We start from the raw sequence: 25,334 nt of genomic DNA on the forward strand, positions 1-25,334 counted from the left end.
GCCATCGTTGTTCCATTACATCACAATAAACGGATGTTTCAACATTTTGTTTTGATCACCTCGCTTATTAAAGCATAACACGTTTTGATTCCACTGTGGTACAAAACACCCCACTGTGTTGGCCACAACCTAAAGCAATGTTGGCTAGCCGGCAAGTTGCAACGCTACAATGTAGGGATGGGAATCGATCTTCAAATATTCTAATAGTCGTTCAAGTGTTTAAAAAAATCAAATAGTTTAGTGTTTCCCACAGGATTTTCAGAGACTATGGCCTGGGGGGTGAACCTCCGACCCAGTCTAGGGGGGTCCGGGGGCATGCCCCCCCGGAACTATATTTTTTGTGTACATTTTAAAGTTAAATGCATCAATCTGGTGTACTTTGAGAGCAAAATAAAGTGGCTAGATCTATGATGAACTTTGTGCTCAAAACACAAAATCGACTAGACTAGTGCTTCCCAATCCTCTCCTCGAAGCACCCCAGCCGTTCAATGTATTTGTTAAATTCCACCACCAGCACACCTGATTCAACTTAACTAGCCCTTTATTAGTTGAATCAAGGTGTGCTTGTGGTGGAATTTAACAAATACATGGAACGGCTGGGGTGTCTCGAGGAGAGGTTTGGGAACCACTGGCACTAGAGCAGGGGTGGCCAACCAGTCAGAGACTAAGAGCCACAAAAAAATTACTGTGGTACCACAAAGAGCCACACCATATACCAGCGTTTCTCAACCTTTTTTTCCAGTCACGGCACCCTTCATGTGTTTATAGGTCTCACCCTCTGGCCTCTGAAGTTGCTAATGTCTTTTTTATTTGGGCCTCACAGGGTTAAAAGTACCCTGTGAGACCCATGGTTGCAAAATTACAAAATCACTTTTAGCCATTTAAAAAAATAATGTTTATTTAAAAAATGTTAAAGGGGAACTATTTTACAATTTCTTTCACTATTTGGGCACTTTTACACAATTCCTGTGAGTCTATGGAACACCTAGGTTTTTTTTTTTTTAAATGCATTGTTTTGTATTTCTAATCAAGTACTAAAAACCGCATTTTTCTACCTCAATATCTTAAGCCGTTTTGAGGCTGGGCTCCAACCACTGTGTGGCCTGGTGCCAACTGCCACATCAACTGCCACATTATTATGCAGCTGAGAAATCTCTGACATCACAGATATGCACATTTTCAGATGACTCAGTTCAGTGAGGGTGAATATTGTGAGAGGAGAATTGGAAGAATTCGCCAACATGAGAATTAGAGACATATATCCTATTAATATAAGTCCACATAGCTAAGAAACAATGGTAAACACTGAAAAAAGCCATTTATAAGATAGTTCCCCTTTAAGCACATGTATAGTCAATTGGTCCTGTTGTTCAGCCTCACAATGCTATTTGATAGTAAATGTGTTTATATGTCCCACCCTCTGGCCTCTGAAGTTGCTAATTTCTTTTTAATTTGGGCCTCACAGGGTTAACCTCTTAAGCCCGAGATATACAGTAAAAGTGTATATTTTCAGCATTATGTTTGTTTACCAATTATTTTAACTGTTATTAGTGAAATATAAGATTATAGAAATCTCAGGGCATTGAGTTGGAAACCGGCGCATATTGACAGGAGGAAGTGGCACAGCCAAAAATGAGTGTAGTCTTTTGAAGGAAGAGACTCAGGGCTTTCAAATTTCGAAAAACTACCCTACCCAGCTCACACCAGCCCCTGTCAATCATCTGACTTCTGGATTTACTTTTTAATTTCTCTTATTTTTTGGGATTATCTCCCACAAACCTGAACGTTATTGCCATAAAACAGAACGCAGTTAGTTTCTCTACCTTTCTGTGAACGTCTTGCAAAAAACGGTGTTGCAATATGATGAAGAATGGTGGAGAAATTTACATTATAAAAAAGATGGCAGAATTCAGTACTGTATCTACAAAACCTTCTGTTTAATCATCTTCCCTTTATTCATTTGCTTAGATTTTTCAGGTCTGGTCAATTTTAGCATGGTGTTATTTACAGTCAAAGAATTTTTTTTTTTTTTAAATAGAATTGATATTCTCCTTTGGTTCATTACAATTTACTCAAGCCTAGTAACAGACACACTATTTCTGACACTGATCCATATATGTCCCTAGATTCAGATACCAAGAACATGCAAATGGACCATTTAAAAAAAAATTGTAAATGTTTATTCTACGTCCTTATGGAATGAGTGACATAAAAAAAAAAAAAGTAAAAAAAAAAAAAGTAAAAAAACAAAAAAAAACTTTTTTTTTATTTTTTTTATGGATGGAAGAGCCGCACATTGACGGGCAAAGAGCCGCATGCGGCTCGCGAGCCGCGGGTTGGCCAAAGCAAAAGTGGTTACCTATGTTGAACTGGTTTATTTTTTAGAAAATAAAAAATATAGTGGATTACTATTACGACTGCCAATACTACTGATACATCCCTATTGGCAAACTTTATATTTAAAAAAAAAATAGTAAATGTTTATTTTTTACACTAGTCACATTTGTTCCAACCAGTTCTCTCCTGTCTCTGTTGCAGTGAAAGAGGAATCTTTGGAGGCGCCGTCACTAAGCAGGGGGAGTAAACGGGGTCTCTCCGGGGTCTCTCCATCGTACATAGCCCCACTGTCTCCTAAACACATGCGCACTGAGGCGCACCCCTCAGAAGGTACCGTTCATCACGTGTCTTTATGGCCTCTGGTCTATATACTCCATCATCACAGCATTGTTAAGTTTCTTCCATGTAATTCATGAAAATAATTTACTTCCTGCACTCAGTGCAAAGTTCCTTATGTGATGCTCTGCTTTGGTTAAGTAGACTGTGGATCTTGATCGGAGCATATATTTATCTACAGTATATATTTAGCCAATTAAGTCAGTTCAGTGTCCATACCTTGGCAGGATTACCACAAAAACATGGTGAGACCGGTGAGGGTTGATGATAATACGGTGCGACCGCTGGTAGTATTGTATTTATACTCTGTACCACCAGGTTGTTACCAGCAACATTAAAAATAACTCCTGGTGAAGTTGTGCTTCTCCTTCAACACAAACCCATTCCGGGTGGCGTGTACCTGTTCCGCAACAGTAAGTGACTTCCGGGGTAGGCCTGATTGGCCCCGACAGGCACGTGACGCGGCAAACTCAGGACGCGCAACGAGGCTGCTGAGAGCTGTCGCGCGGAAATAGGCTGTCTATTGCCATTCTCTAACACAAACTCTAACCTTAACCAGCTCCTTAACAGCGCCTAAACTTAACCGTTCTAACCTTAACCAACTCCGAAACAATGCCTAACCTTAACCTTAACCATGCCTAACCTTAACCATAGAAAGAATATTGCCATTCTCTAAGACAAACTCTAACCTTAACCAGCTCCTTAACAGCGCCTAAACTTAACCGTTCTAACCTTAACCAACTCCGAAACAATGCCTAACCTTAACCATGCCTAACCTTAACCGGCGAAAGAATACACGTTAAAAAAAAAATCACGTAAAAAAAAAAAAGATTTGATGGGATTCGAACTCACCAACAACGGACCGCAGGATCGCAGGACCGCTGCTCTGCCAGGTGAGCTATAGCGCCGAATGAGAGTCATGGCGTATTTGGACGGTTACGTAATCCCGTAAGCTCTGCCGCTCGGCTCCGCGGAGCGTGCCGCGCGGCAGAGAAAGTTGCGCGTCACGTGCCTGTCGGGGCCAATCAGGCCTACCCCGGAAGTCACTTACTGTTGCGGAACAGTTACACGCTTCCGGGTGCTGTCGATGGGGGCGGGAACACACAGCAACAGGGTTTATGGGAAATGCGGTCTTAGCGTGTTAATTATTATGCTACCAATTGCCTTGGCGATGGTCTCATTTGTTTACAATAGTTATAGCAAGGTTATCACATCTGACAATGAAATATTATGGGATATATTATTGTTGAGAATTCTTTTAATCTTTATTATTCCTTAACACATTGTGTGCCGGCCGGATATGACGAATTATCGCTTGGATGCCAGCACGTTAATCAATGGGAGGATGAGCACATTTGCGAGCGATTAAACTATATCTTAAATTATGGCTATGTGTCTAATACACCCGTCGCTTATCAATGACTTGCTTGCAGTCAACATGTACGAAACGGATAGTTTTTCATCAGTACATTTCCGTTTTATACCGTTTTGAATACGAGTATAGTTTGAGATTTCTAGAAAGAAAAAAAGATTCCGCGATAAATCCCATCGACTCCAATCCAATGATGTGTGATACCATCCGGGAGACGATAGGGGGCGGTATTTGCCCTTTTCGAGCTCAGAGCCATTCCCAATGATAACGTCAGGCTGGATGGATGGATGAAAAATGAATGGATATCGCTAATAAAAGAAATAACGATTAAATAATGAGAACTCGTTATTGGCACACAACGCATGGCGAGTTAGGACGAGAAATCTCGTTGTTGGCAACCAAAGTGTTAAAGGGAAATTGAGTAAGAAACCTCATCCTCATAAAAGAAAAATAAGAAAATAGCAGCAACAACACCAAACGAAAACTAGGCCTTTCCATCAGACATAAGCCCCACCCCATGAAGAGATAAAAACCTACAGATAAATACGGAAGTACGTCAGAGGACCAAGGCAAAGGCCAATCACAGTTCTGCGATGTCCGCGTCAGCTGGCATTGACTTAACGCACAGGTATATTTTTGGTCAGCTGCACGTAGGCCCCGCCAGTAGGCTCGTCACCACTTTCACATCGGAGTATAAATTAAGATAAGATAAGATATTCCTTTATTGATCCCCTTGGAAATGTGGGTGAAATAGCAGCAATGGGGGAGGGGAGGTACAGGTATGGGCAGGGTCATTTTTTAATAGGTAATAGTAGAAATACATACATATAGGCAATACAATTTGATCTGAATATGAGGGGAAATTTATTATAATGGTAAATAATATAATTGACTCTGAATGATAAAGTAAGCAGTATAATCAAAGGTGCCCTATCAGATATAATATACGTTACAATAAATATGGGTAATAATGAATATATACTATGAGTAAAGTAAACAAATAAATTACACTTTAGTGCTACTGACAGTAGTGGACATGCGGTCACTTGCTCGAGTGGTCGTTATAGAGACTGAATGCCACTGGAGTAAAGGGACAGTGAAAGTGCTTAGTAGTGTGTTTTTCCTGCTGTCATTCGCCCCCTCGCCTGCTTTACCCAGAGAGACAAATGCGGTGGCTGCTGCCTGCTGTCTTAGAAGAGTTGTTTTAATGTGGGACTCGTTGTTTGTGGGCCTGCTTACCGACTGTTGACTGAAATAATTGTTTCCTTGTTTCCTGGAAAAATTAATGCTCAACTTTGACGGTAACTCGCACACAAAGTCCCAGTTATCGTAAATTTCCGCACACGGAACACTTGTAGGAGGACAACCTCTCAAGGAGGAATCCTTTCACTACTATTTCAGCATGAGGGGAGTCAAACTTTAAGTCCTTTGCTATCCAAAACTGTCTCCGTTTTACAGTACTTTATCATGTTAATATATAGGACAGTTCCCCCGGTTTTACCGTCCTTAAAGTCAGGGCCAGGTGTTGATAAGACAGTCTCTCCTCAGCAGAGACACTGCCCCACGAGGAGGCCGGGCTGACGAAGGAGCAGCGCTTCATGGACTTGGCCTCCAACTCCATGACCCCGCGGCCACAGATGGTGCGGAGCGCCTCAGAGTACCACTCTCAGGGCAGCGCCCTCTACTACAGCAGCCACGGCACGCCTCTGCACCGCCACGCCTCCAACCCCGCAGACCTCACCTCCGCACACCTGCTCAGACGAGTTGAAGGTACACCACCTCTCTTTAAATATTTGTTTTAAATCTTTTTATTTTTCATGAGGTTTCACATTCAATCGACAGATCTACAGAATGTTCAGTGTCACTCATGAACAATTTTGAAATGTTTTCCTTGTGCTCCCCACTCAATCCATTCTCGCATCTCTCACTCACACTCACTGGGACATACACACGTATACGCGCACACACACGCATACAGGCATACACACACACACACACACACACACACACACGCACACTTGCCCACACACACACACACACACACACACACGCACACTTGCCCACGTACAGGCACACACACACAAATAAACAAAAAACTAAAATAATAATAAGAAAATAAAATAAAGGGACAGTAGGTAAATCATAAGTAATAAGGAATAAAAGTGCAAATGTCGGTATTGTAAACAGTGACAGTTTATAGCACCCAGTTGCTCACACCCGCTTATCGATGGCCACTCCGACAGGGAAGGGTCCAGGCGCGTGATTACCAAAACAAGCCGCATTTCTCTGAGACGCTCTCTGATTGGCCGACGCCTGTTTCTACACTGGTTAAGCTTAGGCACTCTTCGAAATAGGTTAAGGTTAGAGTTTGTCTTAGAGCGTGACGGCAAGTTCTTTCGACGGTTAAGCTTAGGCACTCTTTCGAAGTTGGTCAAGGTTAGAGTTTGTCTTAGAGCATGGCGATAGAACGCCAGGTAGTTTGCAGGCTGTTTGACGAGGAAATGGGCAAAGACACAGCTTGTCACGGATTGGCCAAACGCGTCAGTGGCCAATCAGAGAGCGTCAGTCAGTGCCAATCAGAGAGCGTCTCAGAGAAATGCGACTTGTTTTGGTAATCACGCCGTCCGGGCCGTTGCGTGTTCAGCTCCCGTTCCCAGACCCGACCCCGTGGGGGCGGGGTTTGACAGCCATGCGCAGGCAACCAGGCACTTACACGCAGACAAAGAGCCTCAACAGATCAGCTAATCTAATCTGCTAAAACTCTGTCTGTTATATTAGATATGACACATTTATAGGACTACATTATGAATTTCCAGTTGAGTATAGAGTGGATTCCAAAGTTCTTTAAATAAGTGACCCTGGTTGTGCTTTTCAAGCGTTATCTTTTCTAAGGGAAGAAACTGAGATATTTGTTCTATGAACATATTGAATGTTGGTGAAATTTCATTTTTCCATAGAAGTATACAACAGTCTGCATTTCTTTTGGTCTAAGTGGCAGTTTGTTATATTATTTAATAGATAGACACATGGTGATAACTCAAATTCCAGCTCCATGACAGATTTAGTAAGTAAGTGAATTTTGTTCCAGAAATGCTTCAATTTGCTACATTGCCAGAACATATGCAGAAATGTTCCTTCTTTAATTTTACATCTTGGGCAATTTGGTGAGTTTTCTTTTGAGATTTTGTGCATTTTTACAGGAGTAAGGTAGAATTTATGAATACATTTTAAATTACTTTCTTTGATCTTATTGCTTGTAAAGGGAAAGAAAGTTCGATCACAGATATCTTGCCAATTGTTTTCTTCAAATGTTGTTGCCAGGTCCGTCTCCCAGCATCTTAATAGAGCTGGGAAGACTGTTTGGCATTCATTAGTTAGAATTTCATATAGTTCACTGATTTTACCTTTAATTGTGGATGAGGTAGTTAGTTTTTCTTCCAATTCTGTCATTTCAAAGCTTAACTTGTTTTCTTTAGTAAGTGTTTATATCAGTTGAATGAAAATATTTTTTTAGGTCAGGGTTTTGATGAATAGGTGAATAAACAGAGATGCATTTAGTTATGCCAAACTTTTTCGAGCAATCTTTCCATGCAGATAGGGTATTCACAACCGTGAAATATTGCTTTATATTTTCTATTTTATCAAAATTCTTTATAAAAATAAGAGTTTAGAGGTAAAGGATCAACCTGTCCCGCTTCTATCTGTATCCAGTGTGAGTCTGGTCCTCCCAATGACCATGATACTATAGTTCGAAGTTGGGCTGACCAGTAGTAGTGTTGGAGATTGGGAAGACCTAGACCACCCATGGACTCAGGTTTCATAAGAGTCAGTAATTTAATCCTTGGTTTTTTATTGGACCAAATAAATGTTGAGATATGTTTATTCAATATGTTAAAATATGTTATAGATAGGTAGCAGGGTACAGTTTGAAAGAGAAAGTTCAATCTCGGAAGGATATTCATCCTAATGACGTTTATCCTTCCTAGAAGGGATAGGGGTAGTTTGTCCCATCTACCTAGACCTGTGTTCATTTCAATTGTAAGAGGAGTGTAATTTTTTTCAAATAAATCATTTAATTGAGGTGTAAAGTGTACTCCCAAGTATTTGAAGCCTCCTGGTGACCATCGAAATGGGTAGGATTTCTGCATTTCTTTTGTTGGTTTCATATGTAGGAGACATGCATTAGATTTATTATAGTTTATCTTGTATCCTGAGTACTTTCCAAATTGTTCGATTGTGTTATACAGATGTAATAAGGAGCTTTCTGGTTGCTCAATGTATAGAACAATGTCGTCAGCATATAATTTCTATTATTATTGCAAATAATGAGCTTGACATTGGGCACCCCTGTCTTGTTCCTCTCATTAAGAGAAACGGATCAGATGTATTGCCATTAGTAATAACTGCTGCTTTTGGAGTTTGATAAATTGCTTTAATCCACTGGATACAATTTTACCCTATATTAAGTTTATGCAACACGTTGAAAAGAAAGTTCCACTCGACTCTGTCAAAAGCCTTCTCTGCATCCAGAGATAGGAGTAGAGACGGCCTCTGTTTTAGATTCAAATGATTGATTATATTTAATAACCTTCTGATGTTATCGGTAGCATATCTTCCCTTAACAAATCCAGCCTGATCTGGGTTTACCAATTTCGGCGTGATGGTTTCAAGTCTTTTCGCTAATGCTTTGGTGATAGTCTTATAATCATGATCTAAAAGACTTATGGGTCTGTATGCAGTACCCTGATGTTTGCCAAGCTCATTGTTTGAGGAAGTGCCTTATTGCGTCCAAAGTTGTTAATCATTCCCATAAAAATGGGTTTCAAGTCATTCCAGTACTCCTTACTTCCTGTGCCGGGAAGCCATCTGGTCCTGGACTTTTGTCTATAGGCATTGAATTAATTGTTGCTAGTATTTCCTGTTTGGTAAAGGGTGCATTAAGACTCTCTTGATCTGATTCTGAGAGCTTTGGCATTTTGATACCTTCTAAGAATCTATCCAGTTAATCCTGTGTGTAATTACTTTGAGATTTGTATAGTATATTGTAATACTCCTGGAATGCCTGATTGATTTATTTTGGATGATATGTGATGTTGCCCTTGAACCGAATTGCTTTTATAGTCCTTTCGGCTTGTTCTTTCTTTAGTTGGTGGGCTAATAGTTTACTGGGTTTGTTGCCAAATTCATAGTGTTTTTGTCTAACCTGATTCATTTGTTGCATGATTATATTTGTAGTCTTGATATTTAATTTGGCTCTGGCAGTTACTAAATGTTTCCAGTTGTCTTCTGTTGCTGCAACTTTATGGAGGGCTTCGCATCTTTCAATTTCTTTTTCTAGTTCTTTTGTGTGTGCGATTTCTTCCCTTTTACTAAATGATGTGTATGAGATAATATGTCCTCTTAAAGTGGCTTTAGCAGCTTCCCAGATTATGTTTGGGTCCATGCTAGGATCATTGTTTTCATCTATGTAATTTTTAATCCATACCTTCATTTTTGATCTAAATGTTTCATCCCTCAGCAGTGAGGTATTGAATCTGCATTGCCTACGAGTGAGCTTTTCTCCACCCAGACGAACGGTCAAGTCAATTCTCGCATGGTCTGATAGTGTGATTGGATTGATACAACAGTTTTTTACCATGTGCAGATGTCTTGAGTAGATCAAAAAGTAATCAATCCTAGAATATGAGACATTGGCGTTTGAATAGTAAGTGTAGTCTTTAACCTTTGGATTTAGTTCACGCCACACATCAACTAGGCCACTTTCTTTGCATAAACCTTTGAGTACTTTTATGGACTTTGGTTTGTTACTTTTAGACTGTGTGGTCTTGTCCATCTTCTGATTCAGTGCACAGTTAAAGTGCACTGACCTATGACCCCAAATCCTTTGCAGTTTTCGTTGAAAAGCAATACCATATCTGACATAAATGCAGGGTCATCTGTGTTAGGAGCGTAAATATTAAGGAAAGTGGTAGATATTCCATTAACACTTTGATCGCCGGGGGTTAAATTCATAATTTACCATCCCTCGCCAGCCCTATTTAACATGGAGAAGTTCCCCTTCTTTGCAGGGCTATAACTTTTTAAATTGTATTGCTCAATTGACATTACTATGGCCCATTCAATGTCCTATATCTATTGTTCAGGGTGTAGCAACGTTATACTTTTTCATTCACATATTCATACTAAAATACGGTCTAAAGTATAAGTGTTTTTATCGTTTTCTGCAGCTTTCTCCAGAACTTGATTTATAGCCCTAAATGCATTATATTGATGATCAAATACAGTTTGGTAGGAATCTGTGCGAGATAAAAAATTTCAATTGGACGTGGTTGTAACTGAGGGGTACAATTCCCTGACTGTATTACTAGATATGATACTTACTACCACTACCTTTGTACTTAATATTCGGCCACCCAGTACTCGGCATAAATATATTATGATGAACACTGTCACGTAGATGAAACGGATCCAACACAAATGTACGGATTAGAAATAGGTCTTTATTTCTACACAGCGATGGTGTGTAGAGCAAGCACTTAATCAAATCAATCACATTTATGAATGGGAATTAGTATGCACTTTTATGGCAAGAGTATTCGTCGGTATATCAATAGAGAATGTCCAATCTCTGAAGGCGCAGGTGGTACATATACGACCTGGAATAGTTAAGGAATAACAGCAATGATACTTCAATGATTATAGACTGGACACACTAGGGGGGGTTAATCCGGTCGCTTGTAAGCCGACAGGAGTAGGAAGGGGGGGGGGGGGGGGGGTAGAGTCCGGCTGCCTCATCCGGCCAAGGGTATCCCAGGTGAACCCACTGTAGTGCCGTTCAATGCGCCGGCGATCCTTGGACCGCAGATGAAAGCAGATGGACTCTTTGTGGGCCGGCGTCCTCCGGTCCACGGAGGAGAGACGTGAAGCGACCTCGTCTTGCAGAGCGTCTCCTCACCTTGCGTCCTCTCCGGGGGGGGGGGTTCCAACACACGGCAGTGTCGGGGGTCTTTATCCATGGAATAATCAACGTATACAAAGCATAATCCGTGCCTGGGAAGGCGGGCTGTCGTCGGTAGAATAATCCGGTATACAGGTCCACTCGCTCGTCGGCTCTGGGGCTCCTCGGGTGCAATCTCACATGGGGTCGATCATCCTGGATAAGCAGCCAGTTTTCTGCCCGAAACGATGGGGTGCTGACTACGGTAGTATTCTCACCGCACGAAGCACTATATATTAACAGACTATTATTAGCTTAATAGACTACGTCCAACTCGACGATATAGTGCCAAATATGACTATTCAAATATTAATATACACGATGTCTCAATACCGATGGTAGGCCGAACTTGGCCTTACTCCCACACGTGGCATTGCGGGGAGGCTTTACGTCTGTCACTCTATTGGAGGGTAAGAAACTGGACTGAAAAGGAAGTCCTACTTTAGTAGCGCAGTATATATACGCACTATGAACAAATAGTCCCATTAGTGGTGCGGTAGCCAGATTCCTACGCGGAACTAGGACTTGTTCGTACATGTTGAGCGGTACGTTTGAACTGGGTCTGGGGGGTATGGCAGCCTGGCACCAAGGTCTCGACCAATAGTAGAATGGAGACTATTATGGGATGTTCAGTAGGCTAGAATGGATATTCAATGCATATTGTACAAGGAATATACAAGGGATATCAAGGAATATTAGAGAATATACAAATACAATTAAATATATATATATAATAAATATATATATTCGGTTTAATCTGGCCCTTCACAACAGCCACCCCCTGATTGGTCCCAGACCTAATCAGTTAAGCAGAGACAGATTAATCGCGTTGTCTATTTACACATAAGGGTTTGCTGTAGGGGTCAGTCAACTTCACAAAGTCATAGGGTTATAGGGTCATGGTCATCATCGATTGTGTCTGGGAGTCGGGGCAGTTCTATGAGCCTCGCCACGGGACGGGTGTAAGTGCGACCCTGGACAAGCACTTCAGCTGCTCGGACCTTGCCGTCGGCACCGGTGATCACTTTGCTCACGCGGCCGGCCGGCCACACAGCTCTGGGCAGTGACTGATCAATAATCATGACGACTGTTCCTTCTGTCAAATTGTCTCTCTCCTTTACCCACTTCTGGCGGGTCTGTAGAGACGGTAGGTAGTGCAGTAGGAAACTGCTCCAAAACTTGTCGGCTAATACTTGGCTGTACCTCCACATTCGTCGGCCGTTCGCTTCTTCAGGCCGGTACATTGTCTGGGGTAATGCAGGATCTAGCCGCCCCATCAGGAGTGTGTTGGGGGTAACTGGGTCGATATCCGCCACATCACTGGAGACATATCCGAGGGGCTTCGAGTTAAGTACTCCCTCAATCTCCGTGAGGACTGTCATTAGGACTTCTTCCGCCACAGTCTGGGCCCCAAGTACTGCGTACAGGGCTGTCTTTATGGAGCGCACTTCTCGTTCCCAAGTGCCACCGAAGTGGGGTGCGTTTGGGGGGTTGAATTGGAAATCAACCTGTGCTGGAGCGAGGTGGGTCTTAAGTTCTGGGCCCATAGCTTGGAAGCTCTCTCTCAGCTCTCTTTCGCCGCCTTTGAAGTTTGTCCCATGATCGGACAATAGGGTAGACGGTCTTCCTTTCCGTGATGTGAATCTACGGAAGGCCATAAGGAATGAGTCTGTGCTCATGGTCGGGAGAAGCTCGATGTGTATCGCTCCGGTGGTCATGCATTTGAATACAATACCCCACCGCTTCTCGGTTCCTCTTCCTTTCTTTATGTGCAGCGGGCCAAAGCAGTCCATACCCGTTGAGTGGAATGGCTTGTCACCGATTCGGAGGCGACATGGAGGAAGGTCAGCCATCCTTGGTATGCTGGGCTGCGCGCGCCACTTGCGGCAGTCTAGACATGTTCGCTGGAAGCGTCGTACCGCCTCTCTTCCTTGTAGGGTCCAGTAACGACGTCTGATTTCCGCGAAGACTCTTTCTGCTCCTGCGTGATGTACATCCTCATCGTATTTCTTTATAATCAGCTCTGTGACCTTGTGTCGGCTGTTCAATACGATCGGGTATTTAATGTCATCCGGTAGATTGGGGGCTCTGCGTAGGCGACCACCCACTCTGATGAGGGTATGAGCGTCGCTCTCGGGGGCCAGATGAATTAATCTGCTGTCGGATGGGACGGGCTTTCCTCCCTGTAGACAGGCCAATTCATCGGGGAACGAGTCTCTCTGGGCTCGCTGCAGTAGAAGCAATTCTGCCTCCTCGTAGTTAGCTGCTGACATATCAGCGGGGGACTTGCACTCCGGGTGGTACCGCAGGAATGTTCTTTGTTGTGCACTCTCTATGGACGTGCAATCGTCTATGTTAGGGTCGGTGGAGGCTACGGTGCTCAATCCACAGAACACAGACTTCTTATTTTCCACCTCCTCTGGACTTGCTTCCCTCGGGATAGGCATGGGCCACTGTCCTTCCGGGAGTCTTAGGAATGCGAGGCCGTCACTGTAAGCATTGTGACGGGTGAGGTCATCTAGGGGCATTCCCCGGGTGATGACGTCAGCTGGGTTCTGTTTTGTATCAACGTAGCGCCACTCTGTTTCTCCGGTTAACTCTTCGGTTAAGTCTTGAATCTCGGTGACTCTGACTCCCACGAAGACTTTGTACTTGCATGAGTCCGATTGGATCCAGGCGAGTACTGTCGTGGAATCTGACCACAGGATTGTTCTAGACACCGGTATGGTGAGCTCACGTTGGATGAGCGTGGCTAGGTGCGCTCCGGCTAGGGCTGCGCAGAGCTCTAGACGTGGGATAGATTGTTGCTTGCGTGGGGCTATTCTCGAGCGGGCGAGGACAAATGCTGTGTAGATCTCTCCCCCCTTTTCTTGGGCCCGCAAGTAGGCTACTGATCCGTATGCGACCTCTGAGGCGTCACTGAAGACGTGTAAGTCCATTTTACATGTCTCTGGCCTCACCGTGGGTGGGAAGTAGCTTCGGCGCATATTAACGCCTGGGAGTGAGTGGAGCTCCATCTCCCACTCTCTCCAGGTGGATGCAAGGTGTGCGGGAATGGGGTCGTCCCAGCCCTGGTCCTTGTCCCACAATGCTCGTACAATCATTTTTGCCCTGGTGGTGTACGGTAGAATACATCCTAGCGGGTCATATTGTCGGGCGAGTGTTGTGTACACACTCCGTCTGGTGGTCGGCGCCGCCGCCGGCCTTCCCTGCTCCGTAGTCAGGGGCTTGTGTCTGTAGTGAAGCGAATCTGTTTTGAATCGCCACACCAATCCCAGGGTCATCTCCTGGGCTTCTCCCGGGATTGTAGCCATCCAGGTCTCGCTGCTGGCTGCCTTGTCCTCGGAGGAGAGGCTGCGCAGTACTTGCGGATCGCTGCTGGCCCACTGCCTGAGATCAAAGCCGCCTTTGATCAATGAGGCGCGGAGTTTAATCAGGAGAGCCTCGGCTTCTTCCTGGGTTGAAAGGCTTTGTAGACAGTTGTCTACGTAGAAGCTGTTCTTTACGCTGTGTCGGACCTCTTCGTCCGCTGCTGGGTCCTCTGCTACATGTTTCTGTAGTGCAAATGTAGCACAGCAGGGGCTGCACGTCGTTCCGAAGGGGAGGACTTCCCATTGGTAGATGGCTGGGTGCTCATCTCCTGGCTTCTCTCTCCATAGGAACCGTAACAGGGGCTTGTCCTCCTCTACTAATCTCACCTGCAGGAACATTCCTTTAATGTCCCCGCTGATGGCCACCTTTTCCTGGCGGAAGCGGAGTAGAACGCCGAGTAGGGAGGGGCCGAGTGTGGGACCGGGCAGTAACTCTTTATTCAGATTTTGGGATCCGATCTGGTAGCTGCAGTTAAATACTATGCGGTCTTTACCGTTGTGATGGACCTTGTGGTGAGGCACGTACCACGATTCAGTGGTCTGGTCCGCCTCTTTAATGTCCATCTTTGTGACGTGTCCCGCTGTGATGAGCTTCTCAATCTCAGCGCGGTATACACTCTCTTGGGCGGGGTTCTTGGCTAAGCGCCGCTCCGTGTTCAGCAGGTACCGTTCTGTGGCGTCTGTCTTGGCGTGGAAAGTAGGCATTCCTTCTCGCCGCAGGAGTGGCGTGGCGTATCTCAACACGCCGTTGACCGGGACTCTCTTGGTCCCTGTCTCGAGGAGGTGAATGGCGTAAATGTCATCTTTAGAGCGAATGTCTTTCTTTCCGTTCTTAAAGGGCATTTGTTCCAAGGTCCATAACCGCTCTACGTGTTGCAGGAGTGCGGTTTCTCCCTCTGTGACTCGGGAGTGGAGACATCTAGTGGCTGTACTTCGGTTGAGAGATTTGGCGAGCGGGCCTTGGAGAGTCCATCCCAAACGGGTCTCGACTGCTGCAGGACAGCCTCGGGGTCCGGTATGATGGATCTAGCCGCCCCATCAGGAGTGTGTTGGGGGTAACTGGGTCGATATCCGCCACATCACTGGAGACATATCCGAGGGGCTTCGAGTTAAGTACTCCCTCAATCTCCGTGAGGACTGTCATTAGGACTTCTTCCGCCACAGTCTGGGCCCCAAGTACTGCGTACAGGGCTGTCTTTATGGAGCGCACTTCTCGTTCCCAAGTGCCACCGAAGTGGGGTGCGTTTGGGGGGTTGAATTGGAAATCAACCTGTGCTGGAGCGAGGTGGGTCTTAAGTTCTGGGCCCATAGCTTGGAAGCTCTCTCTCAGCTCTCTTTCGCCGCCTTTGAAGTTTGTCCCATGATCGGACAATAGGGTAGACGGTCTTCCTTTCCGTGATGTGAGTCTGTGTTGGAGACATCTAGTGGCTGTACTTCGGTTGAGAGATTTGGCGAGCGGGCCTTGGAGAGTCCATCCCAAACGGGTCTCGACTGCTGCAGGACAGCCTCGGGGTCCGGTATGAACCCGGTCTATCGGGACAATGAGGTCTGCATGGTCGGAGCCTATCAACAGGGTCGGCATAGCATTGTCTATGAGCGGGATCGGTAACTTGCGCAGATGTGCATATTTCTCCATCAGCTTGGCGACGGGGTATGTGTACCGCGACAGTCCTATTTCTTGGCTGGTGAAAGCGTCTGTAATCTGGTACCGTCGCTCAGGCTGGCCGCTTGCTGCGATAGAGAATGAGACATTCTCGCCCTTTATCGTCTTCAAATCTCGTCTTATTGTCCGAATTGTCATTTGGGTTTCGCTTCCCCGCAGCCCTAGCTGGGCCGCAGCGGAGGCGAGCAGAAGGGTCTTCTCTGACCCGTCATCGAGGACGGCGTAAGTGTCCAGGACTTTATTCTGGTAGCTTAGTGTCACGCGCACTACTTTTAGGAGTACTCGGGCTCCACTGCTGCTGGCGGGATCGATGTACATGACGCTCGCTTTGTTGCTGGATGGTGCGGGTGAAGGGCGCCGTCTGTTACTGTCGTGAAGTATGTCCAGATGGGCTCCATCGCACTTGGTGCACCTTTTCTTTAAGCGGCATTCGGCTGCCATGTGTGAGCGCGCACAGCGAAAGCAGCGCTTGTTGGACTTTATCCATTGACTTGCTTCCTCCGCGTTCAGCTTGGGGAAGGAGTCACATTGCGCTAGCCAGTGTTCTTTCTCACAGTAGGGGCACACTATCTTCCACTTCTCCGTTCTGGAGGGGGTACTGTGGCTCCTGCTGCTCGGTACTGACTCCGATTGGTGCATCACAGTCACCGATCTTCTTCCATCATTTAGTCGTCTGGTTCCTTCTCTGGAGCCAGGGGTGCTCCGTCCGAATGTATCTAGCCGTAGGCTGCTGACTTCTCTCGCCAGGAAGTCTGCTAGATCGAGGAGGTTCGGTTCGGGGCCATTCGGGTCTCGGTGGTCTCTCTGCCGCCTAAAACGCTCCTGTCGAGCGGGCGGCAGCTTCTCCAAGATCCTTTCCACATTTGAGTTGGCGTAAAGTTCATGCCTCCCCTTCTCTCTCTGCGCTCCCAACATCCCTACCAGGGACTGCACTCTGATGGACAGGTCGTCCAGTGCTCGATTGTCTATTGCTGGGGGTAAGCGGTCGATGTGTCGGATCTCCTGGATCACGTAATCCCATATGCGCCCATACCTCTGGTCCAATGCTACCAGCGCTGCTGTGTATGGGGTGGTGGAAGTCGCGTAGGCGAGCGCTATATTATGTGCGCGGGTACCTTTAAGTGTTTCAGTAGGATGGCGTATTTGTGGCGTTCATCCAATACATCCACCAACATGGTCTCCAGACACATGCGGAGTTCTGTATACTGGGCCCGGTTCTCTTGGGTGAAGTCGGGTACCATAGGCGTGCCAATGTATGACGCTGACTGTGGATACATCGGCGAGCGTTGGGGGAGAGGCCTCCTAGGCGAGTCTCCTCCCGCTCCTTGGTATGGGCTGGTACCGGCAGTGTACCATGGCCCGCTTGTCCAGGTGCTGTTCCTCGGTGCGGGTCGTGCGTCGTGCTCACCCGTGTATAGAGTCGGGGGTCTGTAGCGCAGCTCCGCGGGAGTATAGCCTGGGCTGTACCGGACCTCCTGGTCCGGTAGAGTACTGTGCTGTCGTCGGGCGTGGTTCTCCTCCTCTTCCTCTTCGTCTTCAGTTAGGTCATCCAGTGCTTGTAGTCTCTGGTTTAGCCTCTCCACAGGATATACTGCTCCTTCCCGGTTGCTAGGTCTCGCTTGGACCGGTGGGGGGAGGTGGTCTGTGGGGGGTATAGACCTCGTCTGTTGGTCAAGTTCAGGGTTGTTTACTCGGCTAGGGGATGCCGCCCTGGAGGTGTGTCTAGACGAGTTCCTGGAGCCTCTGGCGGAGGGAGAGGGTGTTGTCCGTCTGATCAGCTGTTCTATTAGTTGCGCTTGCTGTCTGTCGCGCTCTGCGTCCCGTAGAGCACCAGCAGCTGCTTGCTGGCTGTCTGCTCGGTCTCGGGCCACATTCTCTTCCCTCTGAATGCGTCTTATTTCTAGACGTATATGCTCTTCTTCGCTCCGCTGCTGGATCTGCAGTCGGTCGCGTTCAGCAGCGGCGTTCAGGCTGATGAGGAAGGCCTGCTGTAGGGTCCTCTCTGCCTCGCTGGGAGAAGGCGGTTGTATAGGGGAGCCTTCCCTCGGGGTACTCCTTGCGGAGCCTTGGAGCTCTATCTCCACGGTGCTCTCCCCGTCTTCTTCCGTGCCGAGTTCTCTCTCGGTAGCGTTGTATTCCTCCCGGGACTCATCGGGGACTACTTCTTCAGTACTGGCGGGGTGTGAAGTCATGTCTGGTTCCCACTGGTCCCCACCGTGAACTTGGTCAGTTACATTAGAACCCGTAGGGGCCTCTATGGTCGGGGTAGTCTGGGCGTTGGGGTTAGACATACTTTTACTTTCTAGTTTTACCGCGTTTACTGTTAGTAGAAGACTAGGTTGTTGACTGACAGCGTAAGCCTCTAAGTACTGAGGGAGCCGTCGTTCGCGCTGCGGGCGTTGGTTAGGAGGATCGTTTCGTGGAGTGTTCATCATAGGCCATTTCAATATTAATAACACTATATTAATATTACACTAATTACCCTCCGGCTCGAAGGACCAATTGTAACTGAGGGGTACAATTCCCTGACTGTATTACTAGATATGATACTTACTACCACTACCTTTGTACTTAATATTCGGCCACCCAGTACTCGGCATAAATATATTATGATGAACACTGTCACGTAGATGAAACGGATCCAACACAAATGTACGGATTAGAAATAGGTCTTTATTTCTACACAGCGATGGTGTGTAGAGCAAGCACTTAATCAAATCAATCACATTTATGAATGGGAATTAGTATGCACTTTTATGGCAAGAGTATTCGTCGGTATATCAATAGAGAATGTCCAATCTCTGAAGGCGCAGGTGGTACATATACGACCTGGAATAGTTAAGGAATAACAGCAATGATACTTCAATGATTATAGACTGGACACACTAGGGGGGGTTAATCCGGTCGCTTGTAAGCCGACAGGAGTAGGAAGGGGGGGGGGGGGGGTAGAGTCCGGCTGCCTCATCCGGCCAAGGGTATCCCAGGTGAACCCACTGTAGTGCCGTTCAATGCGCCGGCGATCCTTGGACCGCAGATGAAAGCAGATGGACTCTTTGTGGGCCGGCGTCCTCCGGTCCACGGAGGAGAGACGTGAAGCGACCTCGTCTTGCAGAGCGTCTCCTCACCTTGCGTCCTCTCCAGGGGGGGGGGGTTCCAACACACGGCAGTGTCGGGGGTCTTTATCCATGGAATAATCAACGTATACAAAGCATAATCCGTGCCTGGGAAGGCGGGCTGTCGTCGGTAGAATAATCCGGTATACAGGTCCACTCGCTCGTCGGCTCTGGGGCTCCTCGGGTGCAATCTCACATGGGGTCGATCATCCTGGATAAGCAGCCAGTTTTCTGCCCGAAACGATGGGGTGCTGACTACGGTAGTATTCTCACCGCACGAAGCACTATATATTAACAGACTATTATTAGCTTAATAGACTACGTCCAACTCGACGATATAGTGCCAAATATGACTATTCAAATATTAATATACACGATGTCTCAATACCGATGGTAGGCCGAACTTGGCCTTACTCCCACACGTGGCGTCGCGGGGAGGCTTTACGTCTGTCACTCTATTGGAGGGTAAGAAACTGGACTGAAAAGGAAGTCCTACTTTAGTAGCGCAGTATATATACGCACTATGAACAAATAGTCCCATTAGTGGTGCGGTAGCCAGATTCCTACGCGGAACTAGGACTTGTTCGTACATGTTGAGCGGTACGTTTGAACTGGGTCTGGGGGGTATGGCAGCCTGGCACCAAGGTCTCGACCAATAGTAGAATGGAGACTATTATGGGATGTTCAGTAGGCTAGAATGGATATTCAATGCATATTGTACAAGGAATATACAAGGGATATCAAGGAATATTAGAGAATATACAAATACAATTAAATATATATATATAATAAATATATATATTCGGTTTAATCTGGCCCTTCACAACAGTGGTTCTAGGAGTTACTACGTATGATCTGATGTTGACCGGATGGGCGGGGGGTCGTTTATAATTCCGTGGGCAACGTTATATCATTCATCTAGTGTGGGTGATATGATCATCAGAGCAGTTAGTATCGAAGACATTAACAAATAACGCTGAAACTCACCGTAGCTTCCTCTCGCCGTTGGGAGATGAGCGTGGAACAGAATCTTTTCTATTATGGGATGTCGAAATATCCTATCCATTTCCAGGTTGTATAATAGTATATACGTCCAAATCATGTTGTTTATCGAGTTATTGGTAACTGATCACTATCCGTTGTGATCAGCTCGAGTCCTGGGACTATTAGCGAGTGATCGGACCGAATTGAAATGAGCACCAGCTTCCACTTCCTGTTTCTCCCCTGGGCGATCCGCCGATCGGCCACCAGATGGCGCTCTTGAACCGGTGTAGAGTTGAGAGGGACTCAACAGTACATCTCATGTCTCCGGGGGAGAAATATGATTTCGATCACAGATTTTTGAAATATTGATATCAAAGACGCTGTCCAGCGTCTTCGGCAGAATGAGCATGGCGGGGAAAGACGTGTTTCAGCGTCAACGGCGATTAAAGTGTTAATAGAACCTGAAATCAAAACATATCGCCCATTTGGGTCAGTGATTTTTTTCTCTAATTTAAATGGTGTGGTTTAAATATTTAATATCCGGCGTGTAGAGTGAATTTTCCCCTTCGCCGCGCTGGTGTAGGCATTATAATGTGATCAATGGGGGGGGGGTCCTGCATTGTGGACCCTTGGGGCATCGAGGCCACGCATGGACAAATTGCCAATTGCTTCGAAATATTAACCCCAATATTCTTCCCACAGCACTGCAGACTTGTGGACACTCGTGGATGTTTTAGTAGGGACATATGTCCAGGTCACGTAGGGGCTTCTAGCGATGACTGCAAGATTGATAGTCTCTCCCAAAATCACTACCTCGAAAGGCATTATCCTGCTTTAATTAGCTAAATATATATATATTTTTGTGTGTGCCTTTTTTATTTTTTACCTTTTCTTCCATCCCCCAATTGAATTGTCATGCCAATTCCCTGCTGGTCGTTGTACTGCCCTATTGTCGGTGTGACAGTTTTGGCTGACAGTGGTTCTAATGTTTGGACTGAGTGACTTGATACATGTTTGTGATGTAATGTAAAAGCAAAGTGGGAATATCAGGAAGGGGCCATGGGTGTTAAGTTGGCCACACTGCCACCAGACTGACCGTAGTTAATCACCACCTAAGCCTCTTTATCAGCCAGGTAAAACCCTGCTTAGTATGTAGGATGCTCATCTTCAAAGTGCTTGATTTTCTAAGGTTTGCGATGGTACAGATATCATGCTAGTCAACAGCTGGATGTAGATGATCAACGAAACAGCATCTTAAGTCCGAATATGTCACTCAATATAGACATGGTTCAGTAGATGCGAAGCAGCGTCTCTGTGACCGGCGATGTCACTAAATTGTAATCTGTCCTCTGTTACAGATTTGTATCTTTCAAAATGTTCTGTTAAATGTTGTTTTTATAGCTGTATTACTCAGTCTTTAGCTCAATTTGTCTGCCCCTCTGCTTCCAGCGGCCAGCTCCACCACCGGCCCCGAGGCCCCAGCTGCTGACCGGGAGACCCCCAGGGCGCCCAGTAAAAGCCCCTCCACGTGGTCCATTGAGGAGGTGATGCAGTTTGTGAGGGATGCCGACCCGTCAGCATTAGCACCACATGCTGAGCTGTTCAGAAAACACGTAAGTAAACCAACACGTATGAAACCAATATGATGATTGTCATCGATATTAATAATGCCTTTAACCAAAGTATCTTATTGTACATGTGTGTGTACGTGTATTTTAGAATGTTTGGGAACCCTAGTTAGTGCTAGTTAGATAACCTGTTGACTTCCTCAAAGTGAAATATGGTTAAGAGTAGAGAAGTATGGTGGTGATCCACAAAGTGAAATATAGAGAAGTAATATCTAAATCTACCCAAAGAGGAGTCCAATCACTCTGCCCCCATCTTGTATCTAAGAATCTGTCATGCGTTTAATAGTTTTTCTTTCATATTGGAAGTTACTGGTAAATTACTAAACACAGAATTGTTAATTAGGTCAAAAAGGACAAATGTATGATCGAAAAATGCCTTTTTTTCCACTTCTATGCATGCGCCATCCAGTTATTTCTGCCACATCACTGTGTGATCCCCAGCCTTTTGCAGAGATTGTGATCGATTTTAAAACATATTTAAAACTCCCATTTCACCACAAAAAGCAGTAAATAATCATTTTACTCAACATAAAATCACAACACATTATTTCATCCTGAATATGTTAATATATATATAATATATATATATATCTTTGGTGTTATAGATAAAAATTACCACAGTTCCCACCTTGAGGGTGGAGAAGGAATCTCAACCTGAGAGCAAAAGGCGTGAAAGCGACAGGGTCACAGAGTCGCTCTTTCTGTTTCCACAGGAGATCGACGGCAAAGCCCTGATGCTGCTGCGGAGCGACATGGTCATGAAGTACATGGGCTTGAAGCTGGGGCCTGCGCTGAAGCTGTGCCACCACATAGAGAGGCTGAAACAAGGCAAACTGTAGCAGCCCCACCCCCCAGTCCTATCCCAGACATACAAAACAAGCAAACACATGGGCAATAACTGCTGACTGAAACGGCCAACTCTTTGGACACAACTCGGCACATCACATCGAGCGACACGTGGGGGACACGACGAGAGGTGTGTCGTCTCTTTTTTCCGAAGGGTTAAGGCTCCAGGCTCCCAGCCTCACCGTGGCTTCGCCTCTCGGGAGTGGAGAGGAGTGGAGAAGTGTGCCGTGCATCGCTGACACATTACCTCATCCCCCTCATCAGTGAACAGGGAGCTGTTAAAAGTCTAATAGACGCCATTGAACTTCATGAGATCCCAAAGGAAAATAGTCCCCGTAGTGTTTACATTGCATAGCACATGGCACACAAACACACACACACAAGGATACTGGTATTTTACTGAGATGAAAACTTTTTGATCCTGTTTTTGGATCCCCAAAGATGGAGAATGTTTCTTCTTATATATATATATATATATAACTATAGTTTTTATTATTGTTGGAGATTCCAGTTAATAAGGAAGGTTCTGTATACTGAAATGAATACGTCAGACGTTCTTCCCCGTTCTAATGCTAAATCCCACACTTCTTTACTGTTGTATAGTTTTTTGTCGTCAGCTTCAGTTCCTGTTCATTCAAAAATAATTTTGCTTCATTTCTTCGGGGGTTTCTTTCCAAAGGTCGCCATGACAATTCATTCCATTTCGTTCATAGTGTGAATTAAGATTTGTTGAGAGATCATTCTCCTTTTGCTTGATTTTCATCGCTCATAACGTTTATTCAATTGTATTTAACATTTTGCCAGGATGCTGGCTTAGCGACTATGAAGTTTTAACACATTGTACTGGCTTTTTGTTTTTTTGGAAACTCAAAGCTTTGCACGAGTGTCTTGCAGAATCAACACATGCTGTGTTCTGTATGCTATTAGCATGCTGGGTGGGAATGGCATGCGGTATGATTGTGTCAATAGAGGGCCTTGGGTATGATTGCCCCCTTAAAGCTTGTATTCATGTATCATGTCGAGACTCTCCATCCAGTCTTTATCAATGTCAAAACTGTCTGGAAGTGTCCCAAGCTCTGACTCCGTTATTTAGATAATTGTTAGGATGGTTTTTTTTATTTATTTCAACAGACAGATTGTCGTGGAAGTGCAAATTAGACACTTATAAGGGCTTCTTTTTGTTTAGTTTTGATGTAATGTTTGTACCAACCATAAACATCCAAGCCTGACGGTCCAGTTAGGACCTCAATGTTGTCATTCTGACCGTTACAATCACTGTTATCAATGAAAAACAGATCTGCTGTGCAGTTTTATGGGTTTAACCATGAATATCGGCAACAGAATGTACATTTTTGTAGAAAACTAAATATTTTAAGGAAATCATATATAAAAGTTAGAGATGTGACGATAACGGGTGGGGGTGGGGTGAATATTTCAGACTGTATTTCATACTGCCTTTTAATACTTAATGCAACGCTTTTAGTTGAAATACCCCCCAATAATAGACATTGCCTTGCTTTACTTTTGGCATTTCTCAGGTTTAAGTGGTCTTTGTTAGTACAACCTTTTGTAGCGTACTCTTGTGGTGTTAAGAATTTAACAGAATATTTTCCTTTGTTATTCCCCTGTGACTTTAAATACTTGTTGTGCCATATGATATGCAACACAGGATCATAGTGCTGTCGGATTCCCTTTTGCATCTTCTTAAAGTACTTGAAAAAAAAAACTAAAAAAACAATGTGTTGCAAAAAGTCACATTCATTATTTCGCACCTGAAGCGGTATGTATTGTGTTCATGATGTTGTGTATTTTCTATTTTATAAAGCTACCAAAAGGACAGCCTTGTGTTTGTCGTTCATATTACTTTCCAGATAAGAGCACGTTTAAAATATCCAAGAATGTATTTTCACACAAAGTTTTGCAAAACATGGAAAAATAAGCAAGAATACAGTTGTTAAATTTTTTTTTATTTGAGCAATTTCACTAGTATTATTTACAAAACATGTAATCCATTCATGGTTTACAAAAATCATCCAGGTACTGAGATACCCAATTCATATAAAAATGTAAGCTTTGGACTAATGAGGAATAGAATGTAGAAGGCCTTCCTGAAACAAAACGAGTATCATCCAACATGCTGCCGTCTGTAGCACTGTCTGTAGCACAGAATCAAGACGACAGCCTTTAAGAATGGTCCAATTCTATGATTTACAATTTTCTTTTATGAAATAAGAAATGATTAAACAGGTTTTGGACAACATAATTCTTTCAGGACATCCAATAGTTGCAATAATTAAGCATACATACCATCAATTAAGATCATGTATATATTGCACCACTGCTGGTGCCCCTCCAATGTCGCCATTCCGTGTCAGTACCCTTTTAATTAAGTATGGTGAATTTGGAAGGCAAATGTTTCTCCCAACATTAGCATACTTAAAATGTGAGGATGTTGTAACGTCTTCTGGATTTGAGAACACATCAGAAAATACTACCTAATAAAACAAAAGTAATAAACTACCCATAATGCTGTGCGACACGATAGTAATAATTAACCAGACAAAAAAAAATGGGAACGCTAGCCATAATAGTGTTTGGGCTTTATTATGGTTTATTTATATATAAATGAAACTGCCATGTAGCACAGTGGTATTTCATACATGCTACAGTATGCAGCATAGATAGTA

The 25,334-nt window shown here is 44.8% G+C and overlaps 1 protein-coding gene across 2 annotated transcripts in view; it reads left to right on the top strand.

Annotated features, from left to right (window-relative positions):
* LOC311223089 (sex comb on midleg-like protein 2) overlaps nucleotides 1-24,471 on the top strand; it is a 46,080-nt gene extending 21,609 nt beyond the window's left edge. Inside the window, exons 12-15 of one of the 2 annotated variants that reach the window (XM_084307827.1) lie at nucleotides 2,539-2,667; nucleotides 5,594-5,815; nucleotides 21,623-21,786; nucleotides 22,515-24,471. In XM_084307827.1, coding sequence (XP_084163953.1) covers nucleotides 2,539-2,667; nucleotides 5,594-5,815; nucleotides 21,623-21,786; nucleotides 22,515-22,640 — 641 coding nt within the window. In that variant the 3' untranslated portion in view covers nucleotides 22,641-24,471. The remainder of the gene's footprint in view (nucleotides 1-2,538; nucleotides 2,668-5,593; nucleotides 5,816-21,622; nucleotides 21,787-22,514) is intronic. The other variant, XM_084307828.1, reaches the window with a different exon arrangement.
* Nucleotides 24,472-25,334: the final 863 nt, after the last annotated feature.

This window comes from Notolepis coatsorum (assembly GCF_963971535.1).
Source record: "Notolepis coatsorum genome assembly, chromosome: 2".
NCBI classification, from domain to species: domain Eukaryota; kingdom Metazoa; phylum Chordata; class Actinopteri; order Aulopiformes; family Paralepididae; genus Notolepis; species Notolepis coatsorum.